Genomic DNA, 16,681 nt, shown 5'->3' on the forward strand with positions numbered 1-16,681 from the left:
CGTTGCTCTTGTCAGTTTTATTCTTATGATTGATGTAACAAACCAGTACATGCAGCCGACGGTAACAATTGATATGGAAACTAATTCATGTTCAAGTCAAATGATAACACAAAAGACTCAAGATGTGTTTGGTAAGGTGTTAAAATATCCTTAACAGATATACACAGAACTTTGATGTATGAACAAGAAAATATGCATTGCATTTTTTTTTATTTCTGTGTAGAATTAGGAATATGATAAATATTTTCAAAGATACTTTTTTTTATTTTGACAGTAAAATTTAGGATTTTCCACAAAGCTACTAGAGCCTTGGATATTGGGACTATATAAAATACATTTCACTATTAATTTTAAAAGTATGTTATGTGGATGGAACTCTGCTTGTGTCCCTCTTCTGATGGAAGGCTAGTGTCAGTGGAATTTGGAAAGGGGTGAATCTTCCCAAATCTTCAAGGGTAGGATAGGACCCTCCAGTGTAGATGGTGGTGGGTTAGGAACTGCAAAGGTGGGGGAAATCAATTTTATCCATTTATCTAACAGAAGCTTTCCCTCAGTGGATTGAACCCCATGCTCTGGCTTCAGTTTTGTACAATATACCAGGTATACATTTTATTTGTGGCAGTTGTGTTGTTCAGTGTGTTCACTCTGATTTGTATTTTGTGCTTGGGAGCAATATGCAATTCTGGTATTTTAATACAACATATTTTTGTACAGATGGGATAACAACACTTCTTCAGAAGTCACTTATGTCTGCCACAGAAAGTATTCTGCATTTTCTGCTCAGAAGACTTACAGCACATGAATTAAATACAGTGAGTATTTCGTGTAGACAGAAGCTATTAAAAAGTATTGCCAAACTTCGATATATTGAGACTGTTAGAATAATGGGTGGCAATCTAAAATTAGGAAAACTCTGGAGCTTGTATAACTGGGTTGGAAGTGGAGGAAAGGATGAGTTCTGTTATTGGGGGCACTATATTACCTAAACATCTGTGGCATGTTGTCTCTCAGTGCATCTGTGCCTGCTTGCCAAAAGAGAGGGTGGGGAAGCACCAGAGCTCTATTAGCAACCTTTGACAATTTCTGCAGGAGAAGAACAATTACCTTTGACTCCAGTGAAGTACAGAAATGGCTATTTAGGACTAAAAGGTTATAGCATGGGCAAAAAGACCCATGTTCCTCTGGCTTTGAGCCATCCTGTTTAGATGATGCAGGTCAAATCCTCGGGCCAGGATTGTGCCAGATCCTGGAAGACTGGAATATAGATCAAGTGGGTCTGGCCCAGCCTTGTGATAAACAGCCTTTACCTCGGGTCAGTTTGACCCTTGGACACCCCCTGGCTATTTAAACAGCCCCTGCACTCCTTACCTTGCTGCACCTGGAAATGCTCACAACTCAGGCCCGGCAACTGCCCAGCAACCCTCCTGGCTGATGGATACTGCACTCACTGCCTCAGCCGTAAGATATCACACACACATCTCAATCACTAGCTGCCAGGTGTAACACTCACTGCCTATCCAGCTGTTAAGCATTTGTGGGTTTGGATATGAAGCTGATGAAATAATCAGTCATTTCTGGTCTTAGAAGGGTTGTTTATTTAGGAAAAAGAAGATAGGAATAAAAGCATAGAATCACCATTCTACCCTCCAGTTCCCAACAAGTAAGTATAAAAAACAAAGCAAAGGAAGACATACACACATTCTTGCTTCCTACAAGATAACCTGTCAAGAAGAGGAACACTAGACACTATGGCAGAGACACACCTCCCCCCGTCCATGCAGTGCTGCAAGCTTCCCTGCGAGGCAAAGACCCTTTGTCTGCTAGCATCTTATATGTTGTTATTTTTCACCAACTTAGCGCATATATTATGGCACCATGTTCCTACAGAGTCTGTGACAAGAAAACTGGGGTGAACATTCCCATGCCCACTCAGCAAGTTGTTTATCACATCCCAGGTGCTGGGAGGCGCAAGGAACTGCTAATCTCTTTTTGCTCTAGAATGTCATCCCTCCTCCCCTCTGTCCCATCACGGACAGGGAGAACTTTCTGTGACCCATTCTCACAACAAGGCCTATGCATTTTTAAAGCTAGCTGCAGCCTAAACCAAAGTTTTGCTAAGACTATAAATCTCAGGACTATTCAGCACCATTGCTCCTACCATGAAGCCTTCCTTCACCACGTGTGATGTGAGACCCTTTGCCATGTGGGTGCAGTCAGGCACTCCATTTTGGCATCTGATGTGGTGACCGCTGTGTGTGTGCTACCATTGAAGTGGTGGTGCAGCAAGATAAGGAGCGTGCACCAGTAGTGAGTCTCCGGGCAGCATGGGAAAGATATGTAAACATCCACCCATCCCCGTCCTGACCAAGGGACCAACCTAGATGAACACCTGGGCCAGAATTGCATAGGGTCAGCCCTTGCTATCTTGGGCAGGATGCAGACCGCCCCTTTGGGACGGCCTGCAGCCACTCAATTAAGGCACGGATTGGGGTCAGGGCAGCCACAGCGGCAGCCCAAAGGCCCCGATCCGGCGCTTTTCAGGACCAGGGGGAAGCAGCAAAATGCCACTTCTCCCTGATCCTGAAAAGGGGTGTCCGTGGGGCTTCATGCCCCAGGACACCCCGGGAGCCGCAGCCAGGAGAGAAAGGGGCCTCTTGGCCCCTTTCTCCTGGCTTCGTTCCCGCAGCCGTTTGGTGGCTGCGGGAATGAGGCGTTCCCCTAGAAGGAGCTCTGTTTCGGAGCTCCTAGTGCTGTGTCTAGGCTGCCATAAGCGGCCTGGGACAGTGCAAGGGCGTCACACGCGTGCAGTTCTGTTTGGAGGCAGCGCGCGTGTGACATAATCATGGCGGCCCCCATGTGGACGGGAGGCTGCCATGATTATGCCCTCATCATGTGTTAGGGTTAGGTCTAATGTGGGCGGAGCGCCCCGAGGCAATCCTAGCACGGCACAATGGCGCCCCCTAGGGCCCATCTGTAAATCGCCTCGGCCCATCTGCTCAGTCCCTAAATGTGGTTTATCCCAATGGCTTTCCATGCTATTTTGAAATGAAGCATTTTGAAAAATCATTCATGATGTGTGAGGGGAATATCGAGACTCAAAAATCTTACTGGGCATGTACCAAATAGTTTTTTGGATTTAGACTATAATACTTTCATTTACTTTTCATTCTTATACTTTAAAAGTAATTATTGTTCCATCATTTTCTTCTGTCTGTCATTTTAAATGGAGGTCTTTAATAACTTATTCCTTCATTTCAGATTTCAGATCTGCAACGCTGTGATTTATATCTAGGGGTGTTATTGGAGATAACAAGCTTCTCTTCAATGAAAGAATGGAAAAATGGATCCTCTGTTGGCAGTTTTATCTCTTCTCTGATAAATGCCTCCCTCTGCAATCTGCAGGAGACGAGCTATGAAGAAGTAATGTTGAAAGTCCTAATATAAGAAGCTGACTCAAATAACTTTATGCAACACAGATATAACTGCTTAGTGTAGTGTTACATACACTATCTTTGAAGTATTTATAAAACACTGAAATAAGTGCACCTTTCCTTTTCAGATCAACTGACACTACATATATTTACTGGTGAAAACCACAAAAGTGTCTCGAATGTTACAAATTCACTTATCAAGCTGATACTTCTTTCAGTGTCCTGAAATGTTAATGAGAAGAGAACTATGGTCAGAAATCCATTTCTAATTCTGTTTATAAAATAACTGTAGATGAATAAACATGGGTCAGAATCTAAAGATCCATAAAACTAATTTCATGAGCTTCCTAACCCGCCACCGCATGGCAAATTGCTTTTGAAAAAGGTGGTTTTTTAAAAAAAAAAATTGTGATATGGCAGATGCTAGTTCTTTCATTTCAAACCAACATCAAATGCCTGTATTTAGTTACAAAAAGGGAATAGAAAGTAACATGCTCAGTTAACTTTGCTATAGCTTTGGATCTGAATTCTGAATAATAAATTTTAAAACGAGAACACTTGCTAATGCAGCAGGAATATATGGTTACAAGTACTTTAATCTTTTTTTACAAATGGGCTTCAGTGTAGTAGATAATGTCATGACTGTTGATGAAAATTAGATTAAATGTTTTTTAATCTAACCTCATTGTCAGAAATATTATACTTGAAGTACTTGAAATCAATTAAATTTCAATTAATCATCACTAAAGTCTCATTCATTGCAGTGGATCAAATATAACTCTGAATCCAGCCAATTATGTTTAAGATTTATATCTTGTTAAAAAGCCTTTTTATAGGTCGCACATGAATTTGGCATTAAACAGTAACAGTGCCTTTCTGACAAGCTTCCCTTCCACGCTTCCCTTCTAAAGTGGATCTCTTCCACTCTCCAGGGAAGTTTTTCCCTTCCAGCCCAGATTTTAATTCCCTTCATTCATTATGCAAGCCATGTGCTCATCCCATATAAAGCCTGTTACCAATAGTGAAAACCATGCTTCCTCCTCATGTAGATAAACTAATCTAACAAAGCCACATGGCAGTTGATATCTTTATGTGCTGGATATGGAAAAGGGGGACTATGCAACATTGTCTCCACTTGTCCCCCTTGCAACATGAAAGCTAAATGAGTTGGTTTTCTTGGTTTGTAATATTATGAACCACTTTGGGAATTTTTAAAAAAAATCAAAAGTGGTGTTATTTCTTATGGGATGAAAGGGCTTTAACAATTGAATCTTTGTATGTTTAAGTATATGTTTGGCTTGCTCATCATCTCCCAAATGTGACACAGTAGGGTTTCTTTCCCCCTTCCCCACACCTCCGCAGTCTCTCATGCCAAAATATTCTTCAGTGTAGCTTCTAGCCCTCAGGGCAGATTTTAGAAGGGCTGCAGTGGAGAATAGAGATTGCATCTCCTTTTGCTGGATTCTACTTTTGGGTGAGTGGAAGTCTAGCTCATTCTAATTGATCTTTTAATGTTCAGTAATTTCAGTTTGGAAAATATACTTTTATTCGTATTATTATTATTATTATTATTATTATTATTATTTGTATTATATTGGAGACCAGTCTATTGGGTTTTAGGCATAGAAATTATTTTTATATCTTTAATTTCAGGAGGTAAAACTTGGAAAACAGATTCAGAAGGTAGTGAGCTTGGCATCCCTAAGCACAGTTTGTGAAATTATTGATCAGACACCAGATCTTCAATTCGAATTTCTGCCATCCGTTGATGCCCTAAAAACAGTTATTTCCTGTACTCAGCTTAGCTGTGTATTAAAGAAGCCTTCCTGTATGGAAAAAAGCAGGTATATATTTTATAACTTATTTCAACAATGTTTAAATTTATATAAATACTTCAATATTCTAACTTTTAAATCTGTTTTCTTAATTCCTATTTTAATCTTTTAAAGGAATGCAGATTAACATAGACACTTCTTTATTTTTCTGACTTTCCAGTTCCTGATGTGTTCCTAGTAGGTAAGGACTTCAGTTAGGGTTTAGCTAATACTGTGATCCATAAGGACACTTACTAGGAATAATGCTTCCAGTAAATGTCTGTTGGCTTGTGCTGTAAATGAAGTGCTGTTGATAGATCTTATTTGTAATTAGATAATGGATTTAGTCCTTTTGTGTATATGTAGTCTTAATTTTTCTATTAAAAAACCTTTTTGATAAACTAAAGATATTTTTTAACTTTTACAGTTCTCTGGAGGAAACTGCATCTTATCAAGGATGGGGGAAAATAGTAGCACGTTTCATACATGATCAGTGGGTTTGTCTTAATTTTGTTCTGAACAATCAAAATATTTCTAAGGATCAAAATCTGGAACAATTTTTTCTGGATGAGCAAAAGTACCCAAGAACATTACACTCTGCACTGGAAGCAATAACAGTTCTTCCTTCTGATCATGTTCTACCTGTATTTCGTTGCATGAAAATATTAGTTCCCAAGGTAAATAATTTAAATCTTGTATGGTTTTTTTTTGGCCTGATATAGACAGGCCAAAATAAAGCTGCTTTGAGTCACTTTGCAAGTATGCTGTTTAAATGATGCATGCGTCCTAAGAGTCCAGAAGCCACACCAAAGCCACACTCCAGTCCTAAGGACTGGAGTGCAGCTTTGGTGCAGCTTCCAGACTCTTGGGATGCATGCATCATTGAAACACCATACCTCCAAAGTGACCTGAAGCAGCTTTATTTTGGCCTGTCCGTATAGGGCCATATTATAGTTTTTATTTTATTTTTCTTTAAAATCTAAATATTGTTTCTTTTTTCCATTGTTTAGCTTCTGGAATCTTCTGAATCTCTGTGCATACAGGCTTTTGATTTAGCATGGAAAGTAATCTCTTCTCTTAGCAACACACAGCTGATATTTTGGCCTAATTTAAAAGCTTTTGTTCAATTTGTGTTTGAGCCACAAGTTCTAGCTGTTGCTGCAAAGAACAAGAATCACATATATTCAAAGATAAAAGAGGTAAAATATTTTCAACTGCTGTTAAGTCTTTATTTTTTTATTTTTGTTGGCAACATTCAGATGATTGTATCTTGGCTTAGATTCCCTAACTTCTTGCCTGTACATGCAACTTCTTTTCTACACTCTGTGATGAGATTAAAACCTGGAATTATGGATTTTAAAACAAATCAGTATATTTAGCAGTATTTGAAAGTGCATTTCTAAAGTTGTTCTGAAACTGGCAAATAGTTTCCTGGTTCAGACAAGATGAGAAGTGATGCTTAATTAAAAAAATTCTGGTTTAATTGTGGCTTACATACAATATGTTTAAGAACATTGCTTATTCATGTCTTGCCTCAGTGAGCCAACATATAATCATCTGAATTGGCTCATTGTCTTTAATTTAATACTGATCTTTTTTTTTTTTTTTTTTTTAAAATTATTTTATTAATAAAGAAAGAAAAATTACAATGCAATACATACATACATACATACATACATACATGCAGCACAATACATACGTACCCCTTCTATATACATACAACTACTTACATCTACTTACAGACTATCACACTTACTTTACATCCAAATAATTTCATGCATCAACGACTCGTATTCCTTCTTACTTCCCTAACATTTCCTTCTGTACCCTTCTAGAATAGTACCTTTCACAATCCTTCCTATACAACTTCCCACTATTAGATATCTGCATATCCTACCCCTTCTCTATCTTCTCTATCTTTAGCCTCACTACTTACACTCACCTTCTTCACTTACTTATACTTGCTATAATTCCTATCTACCTTCCCTTCTCATCTCTCCACTCTTCTTGTTCACATTCCATTATCTCACTCTTCAACCATTCATACTTTTTCTGACTTCCTCCTATCTCCTAAGATCTTCAACCTTTGTGACCTTCCGTGTTCAACTTTTTATTTTTGTTTTAAAGGTGGATCTTATTTCCCTTTAACAATACATTGTTCCTTTCTTACCATATACTTCCCAAACAGCCAAGTTCAAGTTACTAATCTACTCAAATGATATTACCGCTGCCTTGCCCCACTTCATCTCTATGAAGTCAATTACCTTACTCCATTCATCCTCTGCCTGTACGCCCTCTTCATGTCTCAGGGCTTTAGTTAGTCTGTCCATCATGATAGCCTCATAAAGTTTAAATATCCAGTCCTCCACATTTGGACTGTTGACGTTTTTCCATTTTTGTGCGAAACATACCCGTGCCAAAGTAGTCAGGTAGTATAAAATCTTCTTGTCCTTTCCTTTGATATCGTCCTCAAACATGCTCAATAGGAAGGTCTCAGGTTTCAACTGTACCTTCTTGTCCAGAATTTGATCAATCTGCTTACTGATTGCCTGCCAGTATTTCTTTGCCTCCTTACATACCCACCAACAGTGGTAGAAGGTGCCTACCTCTCTTTTACACTTCCAACATAGATTGTTATCTAGTTTATAAATTTTCGCTATCTTGACTGGAGTTACATACCAGTGAAAGAACATTTTGTAATAATTTTCTCTCATATTCTGAGAAACTGTAAGCTCAAAATTATTTTTCCATGATTTCTCCCATTGTTCCAATTTTATGGGGTGGCCTATCTCTCTTGCCCATCTGATCATGTCTTCCTTCACACTCTCCTGTTCCATTTCAAATGACAGCAGGATTTTATAAATTTTCCCAATCATTTTCGAATCGTTTCCCAGTAAAATTTTCCCTAAGTCCGAATTTCCTTGTGATGGTTCTATTTTATATGATTTAAGATCCTCCTTATATCTTAGAAGAATTTGGTTGTATTCAAACCAGTTAATTTTCCAGCCTTCTTCGTTAAGTTGCTCTCTAGTTTTTAAGATTATTTCCCCTCTTTTCGTTTCCAATAAGTTACTATATTTATACCATTTTGAATTTGTTGCCCCTTCTCTTCTGTGGAAAGCTTCTTGGGGGGAAACCCATCCCTCAATGTTTTCTGAAATCCTGTATTTGTATTTATTCCAAATTTTTATAAGGGCACTCCTAATACAATGCTTCTTAAATGCTCTATTTGATTTGTCCTTTCCATAAATTAAATAGGCATGCCAGCCAAAATTGTTGCCATCACCCTCTATTTCTAGTAAGTTTCTATCTTCAAGCTTCATCCAATCTCTTAACCACATCAGCCCGCATGCCTCGAAATACAATTTAAAATTTGGTAGGCTAAGTCCCCCTTTATATTTAGAGTCCTGTAATAGTTTAAATTTTATTCTTGGCTTCCTGCCCTTCCAAATAAAGTGTGTCAGATCCTTGTCCCATTCTTTAAAGGGATTCTCTGTTGAGATGATAGGAAGCATTTGGAATAAAAATAATATTTTAGGTAGCACCATCATTTTAATACAGGCGATTCTACCAGTTATAGTAAGGTTTAGTTTGTTCCACTTGATCAGGTCTTGTTTAATTTTCGCCCAAACTTTCTTGTAATTAATTTCAAATAGGGAATTAGTTTTGTTAGAGATCGTTAAACCCAGGTATTTGACCTTTTTCCCTATATTAATACCAGATTTATCCACTAGATGTTTTTGTGCATTAGGGTTCATGTTCTTTGTTAATATGATTGATTTGGATTTGTTGATCTTACACCCTGTCATTCTTCCAAATTTCCCTAAAATTTCCATAATCGGTCCCACACTTTCAGTTGGATCTTCCAGAAAGAAAATCAGGTCGTCTGCGAACGCTCTAGTTTTATAAGTTTGGTCCTTGATTTTTGTTCCTTTTACGTGAACATTGTTCTTGATTTCTTTTAGTAATAAATCTATTACTAATAAAAATAAAAGGGGCGAGAGGGGGCAACCCTGTCTAGTGCCTTTACTGATGTCTATAAAATTTGATTTACCTCCATTTATTCTGATCTGGGCTTTCTGGTTTTCATAGATTCTTGTTATCCAATTAATAAAATTTGGTCCGACTTGAATTTTCTCTAGAATTTTTAATAGGGTGCCCCATTTGACTGAATCAAATGCCTTTTCCAAATCAACAAACATTATTCCCAGTTGCTTATCGTTGTGCTTCTCGTAGTATTCCAAAATATTTAGGAGTAATCTGGAGTTATCTCTCATAAATCTATTAGGAAGGAATCCTCTCTGGTCTTTATCAATTGAATCTTTGAGACAATGTTTCAAACGATTTGCTAATATAGTGGCGAATAACTTGTAGTCATTGTTCAAGAGTGAGATGGGACGGTAATTCTTTGGTTCCAAACTATCTTTCTCCTCTTTAGGTAACATTATGATCTCAGCTTCTCTCCAAGAAGTTGGGATATTGTCTTCTATGGCATTATTCATGATTTCTTGTAGGATTTTGCCTAGTTCAAATTTGAATGTTTTATAGAATTTGGCCGTTAGACCGTCATTCCCTGGGGCTTTACCCACTTTGGTTGCATCAATTGCATCCCATACTTCTTGAATCGTTATTGGTTGATTTAGGTGTGCTCTTTGATCCTCAGATAGGATTTCAATCGATGAGGAAGTAATATAACTCCTAATTTCTTCCTGGATTTCGGGGGTTTCTGGGATATCCTTATATAGGTTTTGATAAAATTTAACAAAGGTTTCTCTTATTTTCTCTTGTTGGGTTATAATTCCCCTTTCAGAGTTAATTCTGTTTATGAATTTTTTACCCTTCTCTTTTTTTAATTTGTAAGCTAGCCATTTGCCTGTTTTGTTAGCGTGTTCGAAATGTTTTTGTTTGGCCAATTTGAGTTTTTTCTCTAATTCTTCTGTTGCTTCAAGTTCTAATTGTTTCTGAATAGATTTAATCTCTCTTTGGGTTTTCTTATCATTTGGGAATCTCTTGAGTTCATTTTCTTTCTCTTTGAGTAAGTTGTTCAATTTCGTTAGTTTTTGTTTTTTCTGCTTCTGGACTCTTATGTTCCATTGTGTAAAAAAACCCCTGATGACTGCCTTCCCTGCGTCCCATACCATTGGTAGTCGTATTCCTTTATTCTTGTTCTCATCTAAAAAGTGGCGAAACATTATCTTAAAGTCTTCCACTATTTCTTTGTTGTTCAGCAGCTCTTCATTTAAATACCAATTTTTCAATTTGTTTATTTCCCTCAAGTTTAGGATGATGGGATTATGGTCCGAGAACACCCTGTTCAGGACTACCATATTAGTCACTTGATTAATTAGGTTTTGCGATACAAGAAACATATCCAGTCTAGACAACGACTGGTGTCTATCGGAAAAGAAGGTGTAACATTTTTCTTTGGGGTATAAGTGCCTCCAAACTTCTATGATGCCCTGGTTCTCCATCAGATTAAAGAAGCTATTCGGTAGTTTGCCCTGTAGGTCTTTAATATGTTTATCTGAGGCTCTATCGATTTTAGGCTGGATTACCCCATTAAAATCTCCCAGAATGATCAGATTCTCATAATCGAAATCTTGTAATAACTTGTGCACCTTCTTGTAAAATTTGTTTTTATTGTCCTGAGGTCCATATATGCCCATTAATAGGCATTTCCTCCCATTCCAGTGTATTTCAATCCCCAAATAGAAACCCTCCTTATCTCTAAATATTTCTTTTGACTCAATATGGTTCTTAATGTAGAAAATGACTCCTCTCTTGCTTTTATCAATTAATGTGCTATATTCTTTACCTAATTTTGGGTTCTTGATCAGTCTTATATCTTTAGTTCTAATACGGGATTCCTGCAGGCATACGATATCAGATTGCTCTCTCTCTAGGAAGAGGAACACCTTCTTTCTCTTTTGGGGGGAGTTAAGGCCTTTGACATTCCATGACAAGATTTTCATTCTTATTAGAATAAATTTAGAGGGTTTACCACAAAAACCAAGCTCGTCAGTTTATAATCTATAAATAAACTTCAGTTTTATTAAGAGAGGGTTTGTATTACAAAGAACAATGTCACAGATAGAGGCTAGACGGTAGCTAAATAAGAAAACACAGCTCAGCAGTAAGCATTTACTTAGTGTTTAAAATCTGTCAAGAGGTATGGATTTACTTAATTTGGTCTTTAACCAATTAAACAATCAGGCAGGGAGGTAGGAGTTTAGCCGTTTAGTGCCAGGCATTTGATTTCTTTGTTAGTCAGGATATTAATTAAGTAATTAAAATAAAATATGAATTTAAATGAATGAAATTCAGGTTCTGTCATGGACACCCACTCATGCAACTGCACTACCCATCCCATCCCCCTTTCATGTCCTCCACACCCCTAACTGGAGGTTTCTTCATCTGTCCAGAGATGATGTGAGGATGGGGGTAGGGGAAGAGTAGTCTCTTCCACCAGCGCTACATTCTTTTGTTGGACAACACTGTCAGTACAATTCTGTGACCATAATCCAAAACAACTGTTGTGCAGGAGGGAGGGAAAACACCCTTTCCGCATGATTTTAGATTGCTGCCTGTATGCTTTTCTTGGAAGATCTTTATTTTCTTCCCCTTCTCTCAGATCATGTTTCAGTTAATTGAGATGTCTTCTACAAGGACTGGAGTTTTTAATGTGCTGTTAAGTTATTGCTGTCACACTTGGATATTTCCTACTCCTGGTGCCACAAGAGCTGCAGAAAATGCATTTTCAAATGCCAGCAGTTACAGTGAGCTTCTCATAGAGGCATGTTTGTTTGGAACAGTTTTCAGACGTGATCAAAGGTAAAAAAACGACAGCAAGCAAACAAAAAATATCTAATTTTTGTGTTGTGTATGGTCAGTCTTTGCTTTGGATTTTTCTGGCTGGGTTGTTTAAACTATAATTGAGAAGTAATAACAGTGGAGTAGGTAAAGTCTTTTAATTTTCTTTTTTTATTTCCCTTTTAAACACAAATATCTAGACTCATTCAGGAGGTATGTGCTTTTGTAGAAAACCTGGGAGAGGAATGTGCAGCAAATGTTGTTACAGAAAGGTCAGTATTTGTCACTTACTTAGCGTTGATTTTACCTTTATCTTTCATAGCATTCACTTTTGCATCTACTCTGTACTTCTTTGCATTCCAATTTATGTATTACCCTGAATGGTATCTTTACATTATATATTTTAAATTGTATGTTTACATTATACATTTTCAAGTACAGAACATAGCACTGATCCTTGTTAAATCCAGCCACTGAAGTGCATATTACAATTCCTTTTCCCCTCAAATTTATATGTATCTGAATTGTTCTAAATACTAGGCAGCTAAGAGCTCATTAGGAAAAAGAATCAGAGAAAAATAATATCCCTGTTCCTTTGAACATGACATGGTCATGACCTAGAGAAATACCTGACTAGCTAGCTTCATTCGTCCAAAGGGATTTAACATTTGTGTGTTGTGAATAAGGTGCAGTCCTCCATGCTGTATGGCGTATCCATTTTGAATCCCTTTTGAATCCATGGGAAGTTACAAAAGCAACTTGTGATGTGGCATGCCAATCTCCTGCTTAAAAATAGGATAAATCCTAATAAGCATGACTAGACTCTTTCAACACCTGAATTAGTTTTTAGCTCCTGTTCCCATGGACTAACCAAGTAGAGAGATAGATTGTTAAGCCAGGTAGATTCTAATTCATGTCAAAGAGTTTGTTTTCATGTTCCCTTCATTGGCATATCCTGTTTCCATCATTTTCAGATGAGGCTTTTCATGTGAAATTGCTGGTTGCAGTTGGTGTTTTTGCACATCATCCATATCTGGCTGTTATTTCACATGTTTTGCCTTGAAAACCTGACTTTTTAAATCAATGTTTTTGGCTCCAAATGCTGTTGCTTTGACAAAAATGGAACTTGAGCTATTCTGCAGTACTATAATGACACTGGGGTGGAACAGATAGGCAAAGTAGTTTCCAACCACTTTGAAGGTGGGGCATTTAGATGACACATGCCCCCAAAGCGGTCGGAAACCAGACCAAAGCTGCACTCCTTGGCTAAAAACCAGAGCAAACAGGTTAGCTCAGCCTAGCGTGGAAGATGAACATTTTCACCACTACATATAAACACCCCAATGTTAATGCGGTTAAAATATATCTGAAAACATTCAAAAATGATGTGGTTCCCAGGGAAAGGTGTGAGAAGGATAAATATTGTTGCAGTTCAGTGGGAAAATAGAGGGGGGAGGTTCTGTTCCAAAATAAAAGAATGAGTATGAAAAAGCCCTTAATAGGGAGATAAGAAAATCTAGTTGTTTTTCTTTTTGGATTGGGTTTTTCCCCTTTTAATAAAGTAACAATGTAATTATTCTTTAATATCAAAATAATAAATATTAATAATAATTAATAATAATACAAAAACCCTCTTACATTACTGTCTGTATCAAATAGAAAGAAAACATCACTATTGAAATTTAATTTTATTGTGTGCTAGGGCTGACAATATGAGTTAATTAAAGAGTGTGATCCATTTGAACATAGTCATAACTGTTTTCTCTTCCACCTCTAAATGAATTTAAGCTAGCAAGATTTTTTACTCTTAGAATAGATAAGACCAGCAATATATTCTGCTTTTGCCAGGTTGATCCTGACAGGGCACGTATTTGCATCTACTTGCTAAGACTACAAGAGTGTTATTTAGCTTCACAGCCAAGTTGCCCAGTTTGATCATAGACTGGATTTGTGGGGCAGTTATAAGAATGTTAAGCATGTTTGCTTTTTTTTAGATATAAAGCTGTTCATAGAATGTCCAAGACATGATAGCAAAATATGTTTTCTTCCCACACCTTACTCTGCTGAGTCCTTAAAGCAGTTTTCCCCCAGCCTAGTTCTAGTACTAGATTCCTGCAAATTCCTTTTGAGTAAGAAGTAGATGCCGCCACTTCAGTTGAAATATTTAAGAGCCATGTGACTCTGCATGTCTAATTGGCACAGTTTCTAGAGGGAGGGACTAATTGTAGAAGAGGGACAGCTGGGAAACAAGTAAATAATGCTGTTGGTGTATCATGTACAGTCACATATAAAACTCTTGCATTCTATGTGAAACATTTGACGATAGACAGTTGAATTTGTAATCACCTTATCTAAACTTTAAAAAACATACAGCACTTTTGTATGTACATTAGGAGAGTGACTTATGCTGCAATGCTATGCATGTTTCATCAGATGTAAGACCCACTGAATTTAGTGGGACTTACTCCTATATATGTCTTTAGTTCTGCAGCCTGATTGTTAATGCTATAGTGAATAATACAAAAAAACAGTGTAATATATAATTCTTATGTATCAGTACTATAATGTATTACAGTATGAACAGAGATGACCATTATGTGAGAATTTGTGCCATCAAATTTCTCTGCTTGCTAGATGAATCAAATACGCTACACAAGGAGTTTATAGAAGTTTTTGTCATGAAGCTGCTTGATAAAGTAAGTATTTATTTACAGTATTTTGTGAATACTGTACATCTAGGCTTTGCTGATTGGATTCTCTTGTTGCTGGGGAGACCACCTCTCTATAACCCCTGCCAGTCCTTGTGTTCAAATATTCATGATAGTACCATCCTCTTCTCAGTTGCATGCTTGATATTTCACACAGAGAGAATCATTCTTTTTATTTTTTGCTTGTTTTCCTGTAATTGCTGTTTACAATGCAAATAACCTAGAAAATGATATTGTTTCAAAAGATGTTAGATGTATGAACATTTCAGTCCAGTTATCTAGATGTTATTGTAGCTAACCAGAAACAAAAAGTGTTTTAAATATATACTATACAAGAACAGGTAAACAGTGTTTTGAGTTAGTTTTAGGTAAACCAGTGTCTTACCTTGAAATCTGAAGGCCAAGGGAAAATACACCATCACCTAATTTTTCCAAAAATTGTATGTCTTGAAACAATGAAACAGTTTATGTGAACTCTCCTCCTTTTTTTGAATGAGTTAAATGTTGGTCTTTATTATTTTTTAAAACTTTTTTTCATGTGTAACATAAAGATTTCTGCTTAGGGCAATTTACTTCATTTGAAAGTAAAATCCCTCTGTATGTATTGTAGACCTTTCCAACACTCCATGATGCATTTTTCACTTAAAACAGGAGTAGGCAATTCAGGAAGGCATAGGGGAAGTTTTCACCCGCTAGGGGCTGCAGCAATGGCCGTGATGTGACCAGAAGTGATCAGATCACTTGGATTGCTCTGATGTCACATTGCTTCTACTGTCTGATTTTTGGACAGTTTTGGTCTTCCCCCACCCCCTATTTTCTTACTACTTTGCCCACCCCTGATCTAAAGGATGTTGTTATCTTCTTGAGAACAATAACATGCCCTTCCCTGCTTGCAATTTTGGCTTGCTTTAAGTAAACTTACATAGGATTATCTAAATTTCTTAATTATTTCAAATATTATAATTTTATATGTGGAGATGATGTTTCATACAAGAAAATAATTTCATTTTTGACAAGAAATTAACAGAGCAATCCTAAGTGTGGGTGGTGAATGTTGTGGTGGGTTGTCTGTCACTGCCAAAACCTACAAACTCAAGTTAACTGGGGAGGGGATGGAGGTGGGTCATTTTTCCTGGTAGATTTTTAAAAAGTATCCCATCAGTTTAAATAGGGGGTAGGCAATATTCCGAACCTGGGAATTAGGAAAACTCTGTAAGTAATGTGTATATCCTCCAGATTTCTGTCTCTGCATAAAAAAGACATATGGATGCCCCATCCATTGTGTAATTTGGCCACCATATCTTGAAGAATTCCTGTTAGAAAATTTCCATGCTATTTTACCAATGTATGATACCATATTTTGCTGATGGGTTAAATAGAAAATACTGGCATTTAAGTTGCTTTAGACTTCTCCACACTTCAGGAAAAAGCTGGAACATACATTGTAGCATAAGGAAAATATTGATCCTCAACGTTTGACTGAAACTGAAACAATCCTATGTACTCTAAAGTATTAATGTCAGTGTTTCTGTTCTCTGCAGGGAGAATTCATGTTGAAATCAAAAATTCACTATTATGTAAATTCGTTACAACACAGAATTAAAAACCGATTGTGGCAGACATTGCTGGTTCTGTTTCCAAAACTTCATGAGGTACAGTCTAAATTTGTTGTTAATGTTTATGAAGGGCAGGTTAAAAGATCTTGTGTTCATAAAATGGAGTACTTAGTGCCATAAATATATGATAGCTCTTTTCATAATATCCTTCTCTCTAATAACAAACTCAAGAGGTTGAGTAGCCCCCATTTCAGAAGCAAAATGAGGCCTTACATAAATAAGATGGTTGCTTCTGTTGAGTTGTGGAACACACTGTGTATGGAATAGTAGATAAAATCATGAGTTATGGTTGAGGCTGTTCA

General features: G+C 37.1%; 1 protein-coding gene across 3 annotated transcripts in view; it reads left to right on the forward strand.

Moving 5' to 3' along the window:
- Positions 1-16,681, forward strand: part of TARBP1 (tRNA guanosine 2 -O-methyltransferase TARBP1) — a 46,284-nt gene that overhangs the window by 18,482 nt on the left and 11,121 nt on the right. For all 3 annotated transcript variants that reach the window (XR_016281728.1, XM_089529893.1, XM_089529895.1), the window contains exons 13-21: positions 715-812; positions 3,259-3,420; positions 5,085-5,275; positions 5,673-5,922; positions 6,256-6,444; positions 11,877-12,076; positions 12,256-12,327; positions 14,631-14,751; positions 16,305-16,415. Coding sequence is in view for 2 of the 3 variants with exons in the window: in XM_089529893.1 (XP_089386019.1) it covers positions 715-812; positions 3,259-3,420; positions 5,085-5,275; positions 5,673-5,922; positions 6,256-6,444; positions 11,877-12,076; positions 12,256-12,327; positions 14,631-14,751; positions 16,305-16,415 (1,394 nt within the window). In the remaining variant the exon portion in view is untranslated. The remainder of the gene's footprint in view (positions 1-714; positions 813-3,258; positions 3,421-5,084; positions 5,276-5,672; positions 5,923-6,255; positions 6,445-11,876; positions 12,077-12,255; positions 12,328-14,630; positions 14,752-16,304; positions 16,416-16,681) is intronic.

The sequence above is a fragment of the Sceloporus occidentalis genome, unplaced genomic scaffold (assembly GCF_023333645.1).
Source record: "Sceloporus occidentalis isolate IW3139 unplaced genomic scaffold, rSceOcc1.0.p SCAF_6, whole genome shotgun sequence".
NCBI lineage: Eukaryota > Metazoa > Chordata > Lepidosauria > Squamata > Phrynosomatidae > Sceloporus > Sceloporus occidentalis.